The sequence below is a fragment of the Penicillium argentinense genome (genome assembly GCF_028826775.1).
Source record: "Penicillium argentinense strain IBT 30761 chromosome Unknown utg000002l_segment0_segment0, whole genome shotgun sequence".
Lineage (NCBI taxonomy): Eukaryota > Fungi > Ascomycota > Eurotiomycetes > Eurotiales > Aspergillaceae > Penicillium > Penicillium argentinense.
In genome coordinates this window covers 2,175,320-2,195,355 of record NW_026622661.1, presented here as the reverse complement: position 1 = coordinate 2,195,355, position 20,036 = coordinate 2,175,320, and the positions used below count along the sequence as shown (strand labels likewise).

The following is a 20,036-nucleotide window of genomic DNA, read 5'->3' as shown; positions in this document are numbered from 1 at the left end:
CTTGCTGCCAAAAGCTGCTATGACGCCATCTCCGCGCCGACACCACCTCCCCGCCCGCGGCAACTCCATCCATCGCCAACCATCCAAGCAGAAGCAACGTATAGTCATCATGGCCCCGACATCGCATCTCCCTCTATTCGGCGGCGTCCGGTAAGTATTGGCCGGTATCTTGAATGCTACATGTCCAAACATTAACATAGTTATTTATAGAGCCTGGACATCCGCCGACTGGACCTCATCTGACGACCGCGTCCGCGGCGGATCTTCCCACTCGACCCTAACCTGCTCTTCCGCCTCTCTCGTCGCCCGATTCCATGGATACCTCGACATCAAGACCCTTGGAGGGGCGGGCTTTGCGTCTCAACGAACAACAGGCGAGGACCGGACCTGGAACTTGTCACGGTACGACGGTCTGGAGCTAGTCATTGACCGGGCGGACGGCAAATTGTATACGTTGAACCTGAAGGATGAGATTCTTCCCAAGAGACCTGATGGCCGGGAGCAGAGCTCCATCAGCTGGGAATTCAATTTTCGGGCTGAGGGCCAGAAGAATATCTTTGTTAAATGGGGAGATTTCAAGCCTACTTGCCGTGGGAAGGAAAAGAATGATGCTGAGCCGTTGGATTTGAAGAACATTAAGAGATTTGGAATTATGGTCCGGAGGTTCGTTTTGCTGTCTGCTTCGTGGTGCCTTCGGGCAATGTGCTGACTCCTCATTATAGCTTCTTTGGTGAGCAGGAGGGCTCCTTTGAACTTGATATCGTCTCTATTGCGGCTCTGCGCACAGAGCGTTATATGGATTTTCCGGAGGAGGAAGATTTCCATGATGATATGGATGAGAAGTCAGGTGCTGCGCAGCCCTCTAGGGCACGAGGAGGCTGGTTCGGATGGTTGTTCTCCTGCCTTGGCCGCTAAACGGCGGGCCCATGATACGTAAAGCATATTTCGGGTTTCTTCATGAAAGCACAGTAGTGCGGGGCTAAAAATGTATCTGATATAACGAAACTATCTCGCAGACGGCTATACATCCCGGCTCCAGTACGAAATATCTCATGTCCAAATTCTCAAACTCCAAACTAATATCTGTACACTAATAAAATCACAAATCACTCTTGTGTCGGGAAGTTGACCCACTCAGAGAAGTCCATGCCTCCTGGGCTGGGCATCGTCTGTTCCACAGGAAACATTCCGCCGAAACCAGGGTCACTGAACAAATGTTCTGGGAACGGCATGAAACTCTGTGGCGGTTGCTGTTGAGGATATTGTTGTTGGTTAGGTTGCTGAGAGCCCGGCTGCATGCCAGGGACAGAACCTGAGGGTGGGCATAGAAGTCTGTTGATGACTTCAGAGCATCGTGCAGCAAAGCGGTTGTTGCAGAATGATGGGTGGTTCAAGAGGGCTTTGGTGGTCTCGATATCCTGGATCCAACCTGGGGCTTCGGGGTTTGTCGGATCTGTCATGAGGAACACCATTGGGATCAAGCCGGCCTGGAAGAGGAAGTACCTGTGATGACTTAGTCTTGATTCATGGTGAGAGTTGAAGCATGAAACTTACAGCATATACCATGCCCCGATTCTGGTGCAGACATAGTTGTCCATATAATCAGAGATGGAGGAAATCGTCAACCGCGCATTCTGAAGGCAGCGCATACGGCATTCAGTTTCACATGGGTCTTCAGCTCCCCCATCCGAACTGACAGACGACCCGTCCGAACCTCCACTCTGCGGCCCCCAACGCCGAGCAGCCCAACGCAGCAAGATGGGTCGGTAGATCAGAATGATCAGGTTCCAGTTCCGCCACAAGAGGCGGTTGCGAACAAGAGCAAGGTTGTCTGGGTCTGGTTGTGTTGGTTGCATAGACAATGGTTGTAGTGGATAGTGCATATACGACGGTAAGGCTTTGTACCATTCATCCATGGGTTTCTGCAGATTCAGTGTTTCTTCCGGTGTAATGCTGGGACTGGAGATCAGGCGCTGGTAGACGCTGTTGGTGAGTAGGTGAAATTGGGCTTGGGCGATCAAGCCGGAGTAGAGAGTCGGCCCCGGCGATTCTGGTGGCAATGAAATCGTTGCTGGTGTCAAAGCCTAGAACTTATTAGCATCGGGCGATGATTTGCTGCCATATCGATGTACATACGTTATCATGGATATTCAAGACTTGCTTGGCATCCATCACGCTTTCTTCTGGAAGAAGAATTGGTCTTCCAAAGGTTTTCGCGGCACCACTGTCGAAAATGAAGACACCCCACCATAGTCTACGGCGGATCTCCCGCTGTAGCAGACTGATCTTCCACCCAGGGAACTCTTTGTGGAGACCCAAACTCATCGCCATTCGAACGGCCAATCCCAGATAATTCCAACCCGTGTTGGGTTTGTTACGTTTTTGAGCATAGTTGCTAAGAAGTAACAACGCTTGGACCAAGGTCAGATTACCGGTTTCAAAAACCGATGCCTGTTGAAGGCAACTTCTGGCTTCTTGATAAAAAGTGATGTCGAGATCAGAGCTATCGTCTCCAATGCTCCATGCGCCAAGTGCTAAGATGGTGTTTAGCAGAATCTGCCATGCGGTGCCATGCGGGCGTAGAGATGGCTCATTGAATTGAGCGCGAAAGGTAGGTTCGTGAACGAATGGGTAGCTGGTGTGGTAATTCAGGAAATAGGCGTCAATGAAAGCTTGCTCAATGAGACCAGACGGGGCGCTTTCCAAAAGCTGTGCTTTGAGCGGTACACCGCCAGATCTTGCAGAACGAACAGGGATGTTCAAGTCAAAGCCATGGTCAAAAAGTGCTCGAAGTGGCACAACACTTGACGATGCACCTGATATAACAGTTAGCCACGCCTATCTTGAGAAGTGTGACATGGAAATACGAACCAAAATAACCGGCACCTTCAGGCTTGATGGACAATGCGGCCATCCCATCTGTCAAGTCACCAAGTGTTAGTTCTTTCTCTGCCCAGTCAAACCCATCGGCCTGCTGAGGCAGGGCTTCCGGCGCTGGCTCTGTCCGATCAGCGTCAGGCTTTGCCGGAGTCGAGTGTCTCGAGGATGACTTTGATGAAGGAGCCTTGGGAGGTTCTGGGTTCTGGATAAGAGAACGAAGGGTGGCATCCAGGTCACCACCTGGGAACAGCCTGCTCAGAGCTGTTTCAAATGAATGTAGACGGTCTTCGACATATGTCAAGTGTCTGAACTTTGTTAATCTCATCGGCTCTAGGAAGCATGGGACAATGGGGTACATACTGCCGTGTCAGAGGGCTTCTGGACACTTTCGGACTGTATTTACACTCCTTGTTCAACTGCCGGCATTGCAGGCAGACTGGGCGTTCTTTCGAGCACTAAAGTGATGAATGAGCTACACATTCAAATAAACGCGGTTAGTTCAAGGCACCTACTCTCGACTTTCGGAGACGGCATTCATCGCACTGTGTCGAGTCAGTTCCGAGGATTCGAATGTCACTTCAAACATAAAATTGGCTGTCCGAGAGCCCAGCAGGATGACACATACAGCGAATGAATGGGAGTCGCGAGTGCTGGCCATATTTGCCATATTTATCGAGACAAGGCGGATTGCTTGTACTGTGTGTCCAATGCGCTCTGATCATGACACAACATAGGAGTCATCTTTCACACGGTCAGTAGGGTTGCTCTTTGGATGCTTGCCCTGGTGGCTCGGACCTGTGGCGACAGGCGTTGGGTGGATGTATAGCACTCCGACGCGGGTGGGTACGTGTACATGAGTGTTGAAGGGCACTCGGGGTAGACGTGAGGGAGAACAGGTAGACTCACGATCGGCGCTAGAGCAAGCATAGATCCACTCTGATCAAATCGATTCACGACTTGATGAGCAAGATGCCGCATCCAAACGCTCCCCTCCATGAGTGGGGAAGATGGTCAGGTGATTTGCGGGAAAAAATCTCATCGTCGCCTGAGGCAGCACATCCGGTGTCGGGGCTCCTGAGTTTGCGGAATGCTGGGTGATAGTGTAGGAAAATTGAAGGGTAATGTATTGATTTCGAATCGAAACCGGATTTAGCTCATGTATAACCTTAGTGTAATGATTTAACGGCTTTTTCCCGTCCGAGACAAGATGGTATAGTGTCACATTATTTAATCTGTCAGCATGTGAGGGGTCGCCAGAGTACAAAAGTATATATCGTTGATAAGAACAACCACTTCTCGCCAACAAAACCGATCCTCAAGTCAAGGATTTGTTTTTGAGGAACAGACGAAGACAAATAATACATCAAGAGCTCCGAGCAATTTAGTGTATTCTTGAGTAGAATATTCAATCCGTTAATCTGTGTTGGTTCTGCTGCACCATCGCAGCAGCTCTTCTTGGCGGACTTGCGGGAGCAGCCAATCACGGCCCCATTACATTTTTTTCCACCTCGCAATCGCCAACTTCACCCGCCAGAAAGCATGAAATAAACGAGCCCGGACAAGCTTCGCATCAGCGAGAAAACAATCGCCTTCGAACAATTCTTCAGTCGAGTCAGATACAGCAAGCGAGGCGCCGCCATGCCTTCTCAACCCCCGCTTCCGCACCTCCTTGTGCCTTACTTATCAGACCAAACTGACTCCTCATTGACGTTGATCTCTTCTATCCTGGGTGCTACATCTAATTGGCTCGTACTGAGGTTCCTACATGCGGCCCTCAGTTCTTCATCAAGCCCCCATATGCCAATCGGGGTGGAGGATCAGTACGACGGCAAGAAAAGGAAGGTCGTTCTCGTGAGCTTTATGCGAGGCTGGGAGTTCTGGAAGTCCGAAGCTAAGCGATTGGTATGTCAGTCTATTGTATTCCTCGAAGGTCTGATATACCATACATAATCTCAAGAATTGTGCATGAAGAGCGAGGATTTATACCCGACTGGCCTTTTCATTGGTAGCAGAAAGATACTGACGAAAGCTCCAGGGCCTTGATCTTACTCGGTTGTCAAGCAAGCAGCAATTTACATTTGTGGATGGTCTTTCAGAGCTATTTAGCCTCCCACAAAACACAAAAACCCGCTTGCCTGCTCAACATGCGGGGGCTCCAGCACGTACAGCATTGCCACTTCGATCCCAATCAGCAGTGCCGGATAGAATGCCACCACAAGCCACACCAGCAGATCAGACCAGCAGCCGCGGAAGCACAGAGCCCATTGCGAAGAAACTGCATTTCTCAGGACACGGAATTACAGCCTTGAATGCTCTGGGACGTGACATCCAAACCGTTATCGAGAAGCAGAAGATTTCGCAAGATGACGAAATCCTTCTGATAATTGACCAACCGGACTTGCTTCTCGCCTCCACAGGCCCAAGCCAGGCGATAGGAGCTACAGAGATGATGAATTGGTTGACTGGTTTACAGTTGGTAAGAGCTCAATTGATCGAATAGAGCTGTGATATGACTAATTCTCTACTAGGACGTGCATTCGACAGTCTTGACTTTGGCTGCCGACTCGCCGCTTCTACACAATGCATCGGCCTCGAGCAATCAAATGGCGAACCCGACAGAGGCCGAACATGCAGCGTTTTCTATTGGGTTGGCGCATCGGGCACGGTCGGTCATGCAGCTCCGTACTCTGGAGACAGGAGCCGCAAGAGATGTGAGTGGGGTGTTGCGGATCAGCCGTGGTGGTGGCTGGACCGTTGGAGACGACAACCTAGACGAAAGGGAGTTGCTGTTCTACATCCAACGAGACGGTGGAGTCCGAGTGTTTGGGCGCGGGGAGTCTTGAATGCTGTATGTAGCAGAGTAGTTCACTCCTACCGACTTGAGTCTATCAGGATATAGTCCTGGCAAGTCGACTGAAATAAAACTTTGCCCAAACCCAAATCGGGCATATGGCCACGCCGTAGAAAGTGGTATGAACGCGGAGAAGCACATCGGAGATGTTAGGAAGAGAGATCTTCACATTTGTATCTGTCACGACATGGGGATATTCGCCAGCCATAAACGAGGAAGAAAAGGAAATTCATGCATATTTTCCCTTGATTTTTATGCCAATTCTCTTCCTCATAAGAAAAGAGATATCAAACTTTTCCCGCCTTCCCGACAAGTCTCCCCTTAACCGTGGTTGATGCCATCGGCAAGTGGGAGATTGAAAAGAAACGGGAATCGACGACTCGCACCACACCAACACCACGGGGAAACTTAATATTCCGGAATTGCCAGTTGCATTTCGAGTGTATTCTATCTCGCAATGCTAGGCCATGTCATGCCAGTTGATGCCCACCCCTCATTCCTTTCCAGCCTCTCAGAGAACGAAACGCGACGCCGAATGGGAAAAACGGGTAATTTAGTTGGCCTCGGGGCCACGAGCTCCCTTGGGAGTGCCGGTCTGGAAGCCGTTCTTGAAGCGGCGGTGGACGTCGCGCAGGGAGCGCATGCGGCCGGAGCCGGTGGTCTTGCGGCGCTTGGCCTTCTCGCCCCAGTTGACTGTTGCGTAAAAATTCTGGTAAGCCAATATATTCCCAAATGCGAATTTGTATGTTCAACAACATCCACATCCGAATCACGAAGCTTTTAGAGGGAGGGTATGCGTACACTTGCGGGTCTTAGCGGAAGGGTAACCGCAGTTGGCGCAGGTCGACTTCTGGATGTGGAAGGACCGCTTGCCTATAGTCGCGAAAAAAGACAACCGGTCAGCACTTGTCCTATATGATGGCAGCCAAATTCCACCCAGTATAATCCGTCCGTATCGCCCAAATCCATCAATCGACACTTGAGAAATCTTGCTTTGCGAATTTTCGGACTGGGTGGAAAATTGACATTCATGGGGAGGTGTGATACATACCACAACGACGGCACAGAGTGTGCGTCTTGTTGTGGCGCTTTCCGAAGCTCGAGGTACCCTTAGCTGTTGAGGTTGTCAGTCTGGATCGTTTCGATATTGCGGAGGTTCGCGGTGCGAGGATTCGACATGGGACGTACTCATTTTGAATTAGGGAACTTCAAAAGAAGATAAATTGTCAGTGACCAGACAAAGGGATTGAACGTATGGGGGGACCGTATGTGAGCGTACCTGGCGATTCCGCTGAAGGGCTGTTGTCGTGGTCGTCGTCGCTAGGCGTATTGAAACTTCCCGTTGGGTGAGTGATGTGTCCGAGGGCTAAGCGAGGGTGCGGACCCTACCAGGTCACGGGATGGCTCAAGCCCTTGCCCCATGACTAAGAGTCACATGATGACAACACCTATGGTCCGTGCACTTTTAAAAAAATCATGTGATAAAAATCCATCGAACAAACAGACTTGTCCTAATCGGATTCTGACATCACCTTGTTAATTCCCCTCCTTGTAGTAGGAATTCAGTTTCAGGGTGATGAGGACAGTAGCGGCTATATTATGTTTTACGTCTACAAATGAAGTATTGCGTGCAGCCATCTTAGAATTTGACAGTGCCTCGCGAATCTAAATTTGATGAAAACCGAAAAAAGGCGTGATAACTCGATGCAGTCGAGTCTCCATTGATCATGCAGTAAATGAAGGGGTATTTAAGAATACAGAAACGCCCAGTATAAGAGGTATAACAATGCTCAATCAGTCCTTGCCAATGAATTTGGCCATCGGATCATCAGCGGAGAGTCGACTCCGCTTATAAGAATCGATTTCCTCCTCTGTAATCCCAGATCGCAGTTCCTCCAATGTTCGCTTTTTCCCATTAGCTCCCGCGTCATCCTGTTGACCCTGACGGCTTGTAGATTCGGGCTGACGATCTTCAACTTCTTGTGATGGCTCATCTTGGTTGCCATCTGCTTCCTCAATCATCAACATGTTGCCCTCTTCTTCAAATGCCTTTTTCCCGTCTTCACCAGTGCAATAACTGTTCTTTACAGTAGAGAAACAGCAAGCATAGCCCCATTGGAAATCATACCACCAACTGCCCCATACTGATGTATGGTTGTTGATCTTGATATCCTCGGGATACTTGGACTTGGTAGCATTCTTGGGGGCACCCTTGATCGCACCACTCTCATCGTATTCCACAAAACGCTCGTTTTCGACGACAGCGGCATCGCGTAGTGTATTCGGCTGCAAATGCTCACTGCCTCCGTACTTCTCCAAGAGAGCCTTGCGCTGCGCCTCGCGCTTGGCTTCACTCTCCTCCCTTTCTTTCTTCCGCAGGACCTCGCCTGATGTCGGGTTGGCTTGTAGGTGAATCTGGGGAAGACCTTTCTCTTGAGATTCCCATGCATACTGCTGCGCTTTCTCAAATTCGGCTGCATCGCCAGAAGCCCGGACGAAGTTCTCCTCTGCGACTAATGCAGACGCCTGGTCTTCTTGCGCACCCATGTCCACCATTCGTCGTGTTTTGGGATCGTACTTAGCGGAATCAAGATCAAGATTCAGGAGATATTTGGCGGTATCCTCGCGAATACGAAGGTTGCGCGTGGCGGTGCTCTGTTGACGACCCATGTCGGATTCTTCAGCATAACGAATATCCTCTTGGTCACCATCGCCCTCCTCCGCGTCCATGAGTTTTTTAAGATCGTGGCTTTCTTTCAATGAACGCTGGACGGTCTCCTTCTCTGCGTAATCGTCGACAACTTTGCGAAATTCACTGGCGTCATAACCATTCCACCTGTCTCGCTTGGCATCCCATCCCATGTCTACCTTCTGAAGCACTTCATCGGCCTGGATATCTTTGCCAGTCCATCTGGCGCCTTGCTTTCGCGGGCGACTTAGGCAGTCCTTGACTTTGTGTGTCATTGCACCGCAGTTTTCGCATGCGCCTTTTCGGTACTTGGTCGCGGCCGGGCCTGCGCGCTTTCCTCGGTCGTACCATTTTGACTGATCCTGAGTAGTTTTGTGTAGACGTTGATGCTCGAGGTAGTCGGTGTCCTGGTCGTCGTCGATGTAGAACGGCTTCTTCGAGATGAAGGACGGGATGTATTCGTTGCGTTCCTTCGACGCCACATCGGCTGGCTTGCGAGAAGACATGGTGAGGCTATCTGTACCCGAGCTACCCGAGTGAGGTATTTCGGAAGGAGGGAGATGAACAATGAGGAATCCCAGACGAACCGAGAATCTGGGGAAGTTGAGGCGAGGTTGGGAAAGTGATTGGAATCAAGATCTGGATCCACGTGATCTGGCGTTCCGCCGCGCCCGGCGCGTCCGGCAATGCCGCATACTTCAACCCGCCGGCAACTGGCGCGTGTGGGATTTGTTAATCCTGGCGACATTTCAACCTATGGAAAATCTGTCTGGAAACTTGGCACGATGACACCCAGGCTCCTGGCCGAGCCAACTCAGCCCGATGGAGCCCTTTCGCGTGCGCCTCAACTGTATCGACCACTACCAGGCGATCGCGTCGGAGCTAGACCCTCCACTGCCTATTCGAGATGAGTTCTTTGAAAAAGATTCAAGGCCAAGAGTGCCTGTCATTCGAATCTTTGGGGCAACTGAAACAGGCCAACGGGTCTGTGTTCATGTTCATGGTGCATTTCCTTACCTCTACATCGAATACAATGGGTCTTTGGCTCCTGAAGCGGGTATGTACAAGCATGGTGGGATTAATGTATCGGGCGCTGGCTAACTTGAAGCTATAGTGAGCTCAGCTATCCGTACCCTCCATCTTTCGATCGATCACGCCCTGGCTGTCAGCTTTCGCCGGAACGCCTACGATAGGAAGATCGCGTTCGTTGCACATATCACACTTGTCAAAGGAGTGCCCTTCTATGGTTATCATGTTGGCTACCGGTTCTTCTTCAAAATATATCTCCTCAACCCTATATACAGCCCTCGCCTAGCCGATCTTCTGCACCAGGGAGCTGTCCTGAAACGTCCACTGCAGCCGTACGAAAGCCATCTCCAATATATTCCTCAATGGATGTGCGACTATAACTTGTGTGGATGTGAATACATGGACTGTGAAAAGGTTAAATTTAGACCAACAGTCCCGGAATATTTGGAATTGAACAATCTGAATCATCGTTGGCATGATCGAACGATTCACCCCCAGGACATACTTGATGACCCAGCCCTTCAGAAACAAAGTCATTGCGCGCTGGAAGTGGACGTTTGCGTACATGACATCTTAAATCGGGCTCAAGTGAAAGAACGCCCGCTCCATCATGATTTCACCGAAATGCTTAGACCAGTCGCTATCGACGAGAGATTAGTCCCGAGTGTTGCGGGATTGTGGCAAGACGAGACACGAAGACGCAAGAAGAGAATGGGAATTATCGATCCTGGAAGTACACCATTTGGCCCAGATGAGCTGGTTTCCATGTCTGCCAACTCAAGAGATCAATCAAGGGGTGGCTGGGTCCACGAAGACGAGTTTCACGAGATGGCCAAACAGATCGCTGCAGCCGAAGAAGAAGATGCCGATGAAAAAGACACATCGTTTGAGACATTCTTGGACGCAAATCAATACGAAAAACATGTGAAGACAGCCCTGAGCAGCGTTGAAGACTTCTACCCGAGCACAATCGACAGTTTTACTGCTGATGAACAAGCACCTGAAGAAGAAACGAAGATTTCCGTGGACGAAAATGTCGCTCTATCTTCGCAACCCGAGGAGAGCTTCCTCTCGTATTTGGACCACCCGCATGATGTATTGGGGGAGTCAGTCGGCGAGGAAACTCTGACAACCACCAACAAGGCATCTGATGAAAGCTTCTATGACGGCGTCTTTGACGAATTTTCCTCTGAGATACCGATCCAAGAACCTGAACAAATGGCAAATTCAAATACAACAATGAAAGACATGTCGGCGAGTGCACTAGAGGAACCGAATTTTGACATCGCAGGAGAATTTGGGGAAAGAAATTCCTCGCTCAAGCGCCCTCACGATGACATGTCTCCTCCCAGTCGCGTACCAGTCAAGAAACCAAGATTCTTTGTCCAAGAGGACCATGACTCCTACAAAGCCCTGGAAACCCAATGCAAAGTCATCGATGGCATGCAGAAAAATGAGGATCTGCTTGGAAGCACTTTGGCCTTGCAAGCACCTCCGTCCTCAGAGCCTATATCATCCTCCTCGCAGAAGACTCTTCGTCCAAGGTCCCACCTGCCTGATAGTAGGCTGAATTTTCCAGTGGTGAAAGACCCCAACGATCCCTTGACGATCCTACGATTTAGCCAAGGTGACTCCCAATCCTCGAAGAAGGATATCGAGTCTTCCCAGCCCCTGCCAAGTTCATTCCCCTCCGGGTCTACCACGAGCGACTCGGGTAACGCTAGCACGATCGACGGCTCATCAATCTTACCGTCTTCGACGGTCATGGGGAGTGTCGTGCTCGATCCGCACGTCGCTGACGTTAAAGACAAGCTCCATGCTTCATTTCGTTTCTCGACGGAAACGACATTATCCATCTTCAAGTTTCCTAGTCCTGGCACAAACGAGGTGGCCAGTACCCTTGATCAATATGGTCGACCTTCTGTTATTTACCAGAAAGCATACTACAGTGACGAAGCAGATGTACCTGAAAGACCCCGGGAATATGCCGGGAAGGAGTTTCGACTTGAAAGTGACTCTATACACTTCCTTCCCGCATTCGATCCTTCCGGAGAAACTCCCGCGGTATTTGGAGAGCAAGCCCCAGTATTGCTTGACCGGGAGCACCAAGAAGAATTCGACCAGAAGTTGCGACAGTCTTCCACAGCTAGAGTATGGGAGTTTGCACCAGTACCTCCAAGCCGGTCCGAAGTGGTTGAATGGTTTGAAAATACCCTGGCCGAATCCTCTTCAAAGTCTACAAAAAAGGAATCAAGTGAGCTCAAGATTGAGACCAAGCTCGAGGCCCTATCACAGATCGAAGGCCCCACACAGAAAACTAGCGGAATCAAAAGTTCTCAGAAAAGCAAGACAAGCGTGGAGCATCAAGCACAGTACATGAGTATAATGAGCCTAGAAGTTCACGTCAACACTCGTGGAACTCTCTCGGCAAATCCCGAAGAGGACGAGATATCCTGTATCTTCTGGTGCATTCAGTCTGAAGATGATGATATCGAGGTCAACAGTCATCTTCCTGGCGTCCACGTCGGGATGATCTATCAAGGCGAGGGTGAAAGGCCCGAAGCAAAGATCTCGAAAGCATTAAGAACCGAGCTTGACCATGAGCCAACGGAACTCGACATGATCAACAGATTGGTGGATATTGTGCGTTATCTTGACCCAGATATCATGACTGGGTACGAAGTCCACAATGGCTCCTGGGGCTATGTGATTGAACGAGCCCGCAAGAAGTATGATTTCGATATCTGTTCAGAGCTTTCTCGGGTCAAATCGCAGCCCAATGTGAAATTCGGGAAAGAGGATGACCGCTGGGGGTTTGAGCATGCTTCCTCTATTCGAATGACTGGTCGACACATGATTAATATCTGGCGTGCCATGAGAGGCGAGATGAACTTGCTGCAGTATAGCATGGAGAATGTTGTATTTCATCTGCTGCATCGTCGAATTCCTCACTTCTCCCACCGGGACCTCACTCAATGGTACCAGAGTGGACAGCCTCGCAATCTTCTTCGGGTCGTGGAGTATTTCACATCCCGCGTGCAGCTGAATTTGGAGATCCTGGAAGTCAATGAATTGATTCCGCGACTCAGCGAGCAAGCAAGACTGCTGGGTATTGACTTCTATTCGGTTTTCTCACGCGGATCCCAGTTCAAAGTTGAATCGTTGATGTTTCGCATTGCAAAGCCAGAGAACTTCTTGCTGGTGTCTCCTAGCAAGAAGCAGGTTGGCCAGCAAAATGCGCTTGAGTGTCTACCGCTAGTCATGGAGCCTCAGAGCGACTTTTACACCAGTCCCCTTTTGGTCCTGGATTTCCAGTCTCTCTACCCAAGCATCATGATTGCCTACAATTACTGCTACTCCACTTTTCTTGGAAGGGCAGCCAATTGGCGTGGCAGGGACAAGATGGGATTTCTGGATTACAAGCGACAACCGCGCTTGCTTGAGTTGCTGAAAGACAAGATCAACATCGCTCCAAATGGAATGATGTATGCCAAGCAGGAGGTTCGAAAATCACTCCTAGCTAAGATGCTCACGGAAATCTTGGAAACCCGTGTAATGGTCAAGTCGGGAATGAAAGCCGACAAAGATGACAAGGTCTTGCAACGTCTGCTGAACAATCGGCAGCTGGCTCTAAAGCTGATTGCAAATGTCACGTATGGATACACCTCTGCCTCCTACTCAGGCCGGATGCCCTGCTCTGAAATTGCAGACAGCATTGTACAGTCTGGACGAGAAACGCTTGAAAAGGCAATTGCCTACATCCACTCAGTCGAGAGATGGGGCGCTGAGGTGGTTTACGGCGATACAGACAGCTTGTTCGTCTACCTGAAAGGTCGAAGCCGAGATCAGGCCTTTGACATCGGGGGAGAGATCGCACAGGCAGTCACCGAAATGAATCCTCGCCCGGTTAAACTCAAATTCGAAAAGGTGTACCACCCCTGCGTGCTCTTGGCCAAGAAACGATACGTTGGCTTCAAATATGAACACCGCGCGCAAACCGAGCCTGACTTCGACGCCAAGGGCATCGAAACCGTCCGCCGAGATGGCACGCCCGCCGAACAAAAGATTGAAGAGAAGGCCCTGAAACTTCTCTTCCGCACCGCTGATCTCACCCAAGTGAAGTCTTATTTCCAGCGTCAGTGCAGTAAGATCATGCAAGGCCGTGTGTCTATCCAGGATTTCTGCTTCGCACGTGAAGTCAGGTTGGGCACATACAGTGAACGAGGAACATTGCCTGCCGGCGCAATGATAAGCACCAAGCGCATGCTCGAGGATCCCCGTCTAGAACCGCAGTATGGTGAGCGTGTACCTTACGTTGTCGTCACTGGCGCCCCTGGATCAAGACTCATCGATCGGTGTGTCGCACCTGAGACGCTTCTGCATGATGCACAGCTCGACCTAGACGCGGAGTATTACATAACCAAGAACCTTATTCCGCCTCTAGAACGAATCTTCAACCTCGTGGGTGCGAATGTGCGACAATGGTACGACGAGATGCCCAAGATTCAGCGTATCCGGCGCGTCAATACAAGTTCTTCTGCCGGATCACGACCAGACATGCAAATTGGCCCAATGAAGAAGACACTGGAGTCATACATGCGCTCTTCATCATGTATCATTTGCCGGGAGAAGCTATCTAACGCTGCGGTCCCGCTATGCACGGAGTGCCTCTCCCGTCCACATATATCCCTTTTGGATGTTGTTTCGAGACTCCAGCGTGCCGAGAAACGAGTTGTGGATACTAAGGCCGTGTGTCGGTCTTGTACGGGCATTTCTGGTGGTGATCCCATCGCCTGTGATAGCATGGATTGTCCGGTTTTCTATTCCCGCACACGAGATGCGGCGCATTTGCGTCATTCGAGGGATGTTTTGGGGCCTGTGGTAGATCTATTGGAAAAGAAAGGGGATGAGGGGTTGGATTGGTGACGGTACCTCATTCGTGACATCAAGATGATGTCCTGCGATGTGTCAATGACCTCGGCTCATTGGAGTTCGGCTCTTGTTTCTTTTTTCTCCTTTAGCATATCCTGATTGTATCATGGCTGGCGTTCGGAATACCCTACACTCAATAATATCAGCGAATGATTTAATGCTTGCAAAGCTGTTACCTTCTCGAAAATACCTGCATTAAAACTCGTAGCCGGAGCTGTGAGCCCTATGTAACAGAGCGTGAAATCTACTTCTGCTACTGATCAGGCGAGAGCAACCCGAAGAGGATAGCCTAGGAATTTAAAACTTGGGCTTAGCGATTCCATTCCAATTTTTTCTTCCCGGAAAAAAAAAGGGTCAAGTGAAAGAAGAAAAATAATAAGGGAACTTAATAAGCATCAACGCCCTGAGGAACTCAATCTTCACTGTTAAGCAATTCCAGCAGCTTATCGAGGGCGGATGGAGGAGGTTCAGTTTCCACGATCTCCTTAGCAGCCCGGTCATCGGAACTTTCTTTATCCTGGACGTCAACGCCTGAATCACTGTCATCGTCCATCATCACCTTAGGTGCCTCCGTCTGCAGATCATCGGCCGAAGGCAACTCGTCACCATCATGCGCCGTCTGGCAGCGAACCCCCTTCTTCTTGTTCTTCTCTTTCGACTCTCCAGTCCGGGTCATTTCCGCAAGAATTGGCTGAATCTCCGCTTGACTGTAGACTCTGGAAATGCTACTTTCTTTCTTTTCAGTAGATTCAGAAGTCACAATCATGTTTAGGTCGTAGTGGCCCTGTGCAATCTTGCCGAGATAATCGTGGAAAATCCAGGGGAAGCTGATGAGAGGAAGCTTGCTTAGACTTAGGTCCCCGTTGTCAGGAGATTCACCCCATTCGTCATCGTCGTCAAAAGTGGTAGGCTCCGTATCCTTCTTGGTGAGGGCTTCCGTGATGGCTTCATGTGTGACGCGGTACATGGCCACGACCAAGGGGGCAACAGCTTCGAAGCGACCACCAACCTTCTCATAGCACTCCTTGCGGAAGCCGTTTCGGAGCAGAGTTGCAATCCGGCCGAGATCCTCGTGCATGTTGTAATCTCGATTGAGGTTATTGTGGCTCAAGACCCAAGTTGACCAGACCTCGAATTCGGTGGCGATATCGTATTGGGCCATGATGCGGCGCATCGCGGCATCGTACACTTTTTTGAGATTCTTTGCATATTCCATGAACTCTTCGCTGGCTTCCTTGAGCTTGCATTCCAGAATACGGTTGTCGAAAGGCATGCTCAGGTTGGGAAAAAAGTCTGTCGTTTGAACCTTGTCGTAAAGTTGGCCTAGGATCTTCCTCGAGTGGTAGATCATGCTCTTGGGCTTGTGATTCTTTTCCATAAAGTGCGGCCACATGTTAGGCTCCAGATCGCGAGTCATATGGGCTGCGCCTCCGGTCTTGTTATAATCGACTGCATCCGAGTGTAGCTGGGCCAGACGGAGACATTTTGTTTCTTCAACTCCCCTTGGAAGCCTGTCGGCCCATGCCATATGTGCAGTAGCGACCTTGGGGAGACAGTCATGTTTCATGTAAGTGACGAAGAAAGAAGTGATCTCATCGACTGTGACTTCATGGTCAAGGTCCGGCGCTTTCTTGGAACGGAATCTCATCGGCGCGACGCCCCAGTTCCATGGAATCAGATCCTTGTCCCAGAAGATGAAAAAGTCGTCACCATCAAGGTCGCCCCCAGAGCACATACCAGGGATATCTTGGTCACCTGTCTGTGGAAACACGATCACGTTGCGGAGATGTCTCAACTCGGGCACATCGACAGCATTGACGACACGGATGTCTCCTGGATGAAGAGAGGGATTGCGAGCCACGATACAAACGCCAGTAATGACTTCGGGGGCCCAGCCGTTTTCAGGACGAGTTATTTGAACAAAGATCTGTGGGAGTGCTGCTATCTTATGTTTCCCGTTCAGATAATTTATTCTTTCCATCTTTTGGTTGCTGTGGCCCTTTAAGATCCCAGTCTCGTCAATGCATCCCAGGAGATCCGCACCTTTGTCGATAGCAATTTTTGCCTTTTCCTTGAGGAGCTTGAGGTGCCATGTCCTCCACAATGTCAGAAGAGAGTACACAAAAGGCTCTTTTGTTTTTCTGAATCCATCATCCACCATCTGGGCCAATGCAAGTGTCATCTGATTGGGGTCCACGTATTTTCGGAGCATCAACTTTGCCTGCTGATCATCCTTCATAGCTTGTTCAAAGTTTCGCAAAAGCTCCATGAGCTTTTGATGAAAAACGTTATCGCGAATTCCCCGAGCAGAGAGGACGAGGATAAGCTGGCGGTTCAAAGTTGCGATAGAAAAATGAGAGGCGCGAATGATCTCCAGCCGGCCATTGTCAGTCTCGTACTTTGTTTGACTCGGTCGAATATGAATTTCAAAACGGGTAGGATCTGAAGATGCAACCAGCATTCCCTTGGATCCACCGTGTCGGAATTGGAAGGCTGAAGGTGGCTGACCATTTGGGTCGTTTAACTTCAGGTCCTGCGAGATGATTGATACCAAGAAGTTCGAGACCTTGCCGACGCCATCAGAGAACACGCATCCATGATGGGAGATATCCTCAATTTTTCGGACAACAGAGGAGCTTCCCTCGACAGCCCGAGTTGTAGAGAAGCTTTGTCCCAATCGAGCCGCATACTTGGCGATATTTCGGATGTGGCTGAATTGGCCCATCCAAGCGCGAATGCTAGCAGCGGTCACATCGCGAAGCTCCGGATGAGGCGCAAAAAAGTATGCACCATGCTCACGAAATTGAGAGTTTCCAAAGGCAAGGAATTCATAATGGCGATCACCAATTGTGATCCCGTTGGCCAGCGTTCTTTTGACCCGGGTGTAGACTTCGTCGTTCGAATCACTCACGCTGGATCCGATGCGGCCCAGATACTTTTCGTCAGTGAAGCGAACACGAAGGAAGCGGTCTGAATGTTCCAGGTAGCGGCGAGTGATCCGGTTGGAAGTATCAACTGTCGGGGTATTGTAGTACACCGTGCTTGGAGTTACCCGCGCTGTCCGCATGTAGCAGCAATACGTAGGGATCTTTGTGTCCCTGGCGCCCCTGTAGCCCTGAATCTTGAATATATCCAGGGGGTTTATGTAGCTGGTCCTTTCTGTAGCCACTTGCTCGAGCAGATTCCTGCCTTTCTCAGGTCCAAGGTCTCGCAAAGCTCGCGCAAATCGGCGAGTCGTGGTGAATTCCGAGAGCCGACCATGGGAGATACAAACCTCTAACTGATAACGAACGAGGGGGTCCAAGTCGACGAAGTTCGGGTCTGCGAGGCCAGCGAGCTCCTCAGAATTTGACTTAGTCTGCTGGCCCTCCGAGCGGTCGATCCAGTCCCAGATCGATGTCGGACGAGTAGAACTCTGAGTGAAGTGGCTCCCATCTTCAACCTGGATGTTGTGGTCACCAAAGATTTGGTACATCAAGACTGCCGCTCCTTTTTTAATCTCTTCAGAAGGAAATGTGATTCGAAATACATTCCAGCGACCTGTGAAAAATCGTCAGCGATAGGGAGGCAAAGAATACAATTGGAGATGGGGAAATATACCAATATCCACGATGTGGCCGGTTCGACGCAAATTCGTTCTCTGTCTATCCAGAGTCCAAGGATTGTGGACCAGTGCCGTCTGTCGAGTCCATATGTCATACTCTCTCCACGAGTCCTGCCCTATAAAGGTATGAGAGATATCTTTCAGGCGACGGTAGTATCGTGCCGGCGTGTCCAAGATGAATAAGAACGACACGCACTTCGTCTCGGGATTGGTGGTTTTCCATACTTTTTTCAACTGGAGGAATTGAATTGTGGCCCTGAAGACACTCTGAGACTCTTGCAGATCGATCGTGGTGGTGTTCCTCCGGTCGAGAATAGCGGTCGTGAATTTCAAATTTACTTCGCGCCGCCGCACATCGATGGTCATTTTGGGGGAGGTCTCGAAACTCCGCATCGGGAAAATGGAATTTTGACCGGTCAATACACAGACTTCGAGCTTCAAGGCGACGAGATCCTTTGTCATGTATCAGCATTGTTGTCATAGCTAGTGGGCGATATAACTTGCCAGTTCTGCTGGGTATGCCATCCCGGAACCAAGTGGACTTTCTACCAGGTTACTCCCAGGGCTGTCGAGCTGAAAACGGAGAGGTACTTTGGTGCCATTGCGCAACGTGATCGGGTAGGGGCCGTTTTCCCAGAAATTCGAGGTAGGTGGTGGCCTACAGGAGAGGATCAGTCATTTGAAACAACAAGGCAAAGAGGGCTGGGGGTAGTACTTGAATCGAACCTTCCCGTGAACGTAAGTATCGGCTTCATTCCGTCGGTAGATGTCAATCGAGATCAAGTATCCCTCTTTCTCCAAATTCTTCCAGAGGATGAAGGTGCTTGTCTCACGGGGGATGTTGAAGATGTGGAGGGCTAGAGACTCCCAGATTCTCCATGTTTGAATCACAGGCATCTCCGCGGCATCTGCCGAGAAGATCTGAGCACGGTCTGCCATATTGGATCAAGCTAGGAGGAAGGAGAGTGAGTCGAAGAGAAGGAGGAAGGAAGTGGGAGGTGGAGAGCGAAGAAGAGATTGGCGAAATGAAGAAAGTTGAAGGAAAATCAATGGAGAAGGCGAAGTGAGATTGTTGGGGAATGAGGTAGACGAAGAAAGGTTGGCGATTGAACGTGGTTTTTTCGTTAATTTTTGGGATTCGAGTGGAGTAGCGCAAGTTAAGTTGATGGCGGTTGGTTTACTTGAGGGATATCAGCCTGGGTTCTGCGGCCATAGGTTGCCGTATCACCGGGGCCACACAGGGGGTTCACGAATGCAACATGTTGTTGTCTCTGTGTAAGCACATAGGTTTGAATGTTGAAGTCGTTTCAGAAGTGTGATCTGAGAAATTCATGGCCTTCCGTGTCGACATGTCATATAGTAGAAGAATGCGAAGGCGGAAGCTGTGTCTTCAAAGAAAACGAGCCTTTTGTAACGAGAAGATGCGGGCTATTGCGTGAACACAGTATCCGCCACATCATACCTTGAATGTTCTGCGTCTTCCTTTTGTGCCTTCAACGGGATTTGATGCTCGGCATTATACTGGTAGACTTGGAATCGAAAGCCTGAGGCTCGAAGTTGACGGCAAGTTTGAAAATGGCTATGGGGAAATAATATGACGAGAATATACGTGGATGGCATTTATAAAAATAAAGGCCTATCTCTAGCTCCGGTGAGCTAACATCCATCCAAGCCCCATAAAAAGGATTGTCCTTTTATTTATGGGCTCATAATAGGACATCAAATTTGCATTGAACCTACCATGCTTCCATCAAGTTCAATTGAGCTGTGAGATAGAATTAACAGTACCATGGTTATGGTTTGAGGACAGGGGCTCCATTAAGCCCGCATGTGGTCTCGAAATGAGCTCTCTAACAAGAAATTAAGGCGGAGCTGTAGTCTGTATGCCACAACCCAGTAATCGAGAATAAATGGTAAGGGAAAGATTGACTGGAGCATCGGCAGCCAGGCCGATTGGGTATATTATGCATCCAAAATTAAGTATACGGAAGATAGAATAATAAAACCACCATCACCAAACAAGCAAAGTGCGAGGAAGGCCTATTGCAAGA

General features: G+C 49.8%; 7 protein-coding genes across 7 annotated transcripts; 3 read left to right on the top strand and 4 right to left on the bottom strand.

The window, feature by feature from the left end:
• Nucleotides 1-109: 109 nt before the first annotated feature.
• On the top strand, nucleotides 110-915 carry N7532_001661 (CIA30 family protein; the record flags this gene model as incomplete). The annotated part of the gene is made up of 3 exons (XM_056614155.1): nucleotides 110-150; nucleotides 211-663; nucleotides 723-915. The coding sequence occupies 3 exons, from the start codon at nucleotides 110-112 to the stop codon at nucleotides 913-915; spliced, it is 687 nt and encodes a 228-aa protein (XP_056479196.1).
• A 191-nt stretch (nucleotides 916-1,106) lies between these two features.
• Nucleotides 1,107-3,538, bottom strand: N7532_001660 (putative C6 transcription factor (Gal4); the record flags this gene model as incomplete). The annotated part of the gene is made up of 7 exons (XM_056614154.1): nucleotides 1,107-1,503; nucleotides 1,555-2,084; nucleotides 2,137-2,816; nucleotides 2,872-3,185; nucleotides 3,241-3,335; nucleotides 3,393-3,422; nucleotides 3,506-3,538. The coding sequence occupies 7 exons, from the start codon at nucleotides 3,536-3,538 to the stop codon at nucleotides 1,107-1,109; spliced, it is 2,079 nt and encodes a 692-aa protein (XP_056479195.1).
• A 980-nt stretch (nucleotides 3,539-4,518) lies between these two features.
• N7532_001659 (uncharacterized protein) lies at nucleotides 4,519-5,723 on the top strand (the record flags this gene model as incomplete). The annotated part of the gene is made up of 3 exons (XM_056614153.1): nucleotides 4,519-4,782; nucleotides 4,916-5,356; nucleotides 5,409-5,723. The coding sequence occupies 3 exons, from the start codon at nucleotides 4,519-4,521 to the stop codon at nucleotides 5,721-5,723; spliced, it is 1,020 nt and encodes a 339-aa protein (XP_056479194.1).
• A 561-nt stretch (nucleotides 5,724-6,284) lies between these two features.
• N7532_001658 (60S ribosomal protein eL37) lies at nucleotides 6,285-6,923 on the bottom strand (the record flags this gene model as incomplete). The annotated part of the gene is made up of 4 exons (XM_056614152.1): nucleotides 6,285-6,424; nucleotides 6,533-6,604; nucleotides 6,783-6,845; nucleotides 6,920-6,923. 4 exons carry the CDS (start codon nucleotides 6,921-6,923, stop codon nucleotides 6,285-6,287), a joined length of 279 nt encoding a protein of 92 aa, XP_056479193.1.
• Nucleotides 6,924-7,525: 602 nt separating this feature from the next.
• Nucleotides 7,526-8,926, bottom strand: slu7 (mRNA splicing protein SLU7; the record flags this gene model as incomplete). The annotated part of the gene is made up of 1 exon (XM_056614151.1): nucleotides 7,526-8,926. The coding sequence occupies one exon, from the start codon at nucleotides 8,924-8,926 to the stop codon at nucleotides 7,526-7,528; it is 1,401 nt and encodes a 466-aa protein (XP_056479192.1).
• Nucleotides 8,927-9,242: 316 nt separating this feature from the next.
• Nucleotides 9,243-14,375, top strand: N7532_001656 (DNA-directed DNA polymerase zeta catalytic subunit REV3; the record flags this gene model as incomplete). The annotated part of the gene is made up of 2 exons (XM_056614150.1): nucleotides 9,243-9,477; nucleotides 9,535-14,375. The coding sequence occupies 2 exons, from the start codon at nucleotides 9,243-9,245 to the stop codon at nucleotides 14,373-14,375; spliced, it is 5,076 nt and encodes a 1,691-aa protein (XP_056479191.1).
• A 418-nt stretch (nucleotides 14,376-14,793) lies between these two features.
• On the bottom strand, nucleotides 14,794-18,924 carry N7532_001655 (RNA dependent RNA polymerase; the record flags this gene model as incomplete). The annotated part of the gene is made up of 4 exons (XM_056614149.1): nucleotides 14,794-17,921; nucleotides 17,982-18,438; nucleotides 18,535-18,643; nucleotides 18,701-18,924. 4 exons carry the CDS (start codon nucleotides 18,922-18,924, stop codon nucleotides 14,794-14,796), a joined length of 3,918 nt encoding a protein of 1,305 aa, XP_056479190.1.
• Between the last annotated feature and the right edge of the window lie 1,112 nt (nucleotides 18,925-20,036).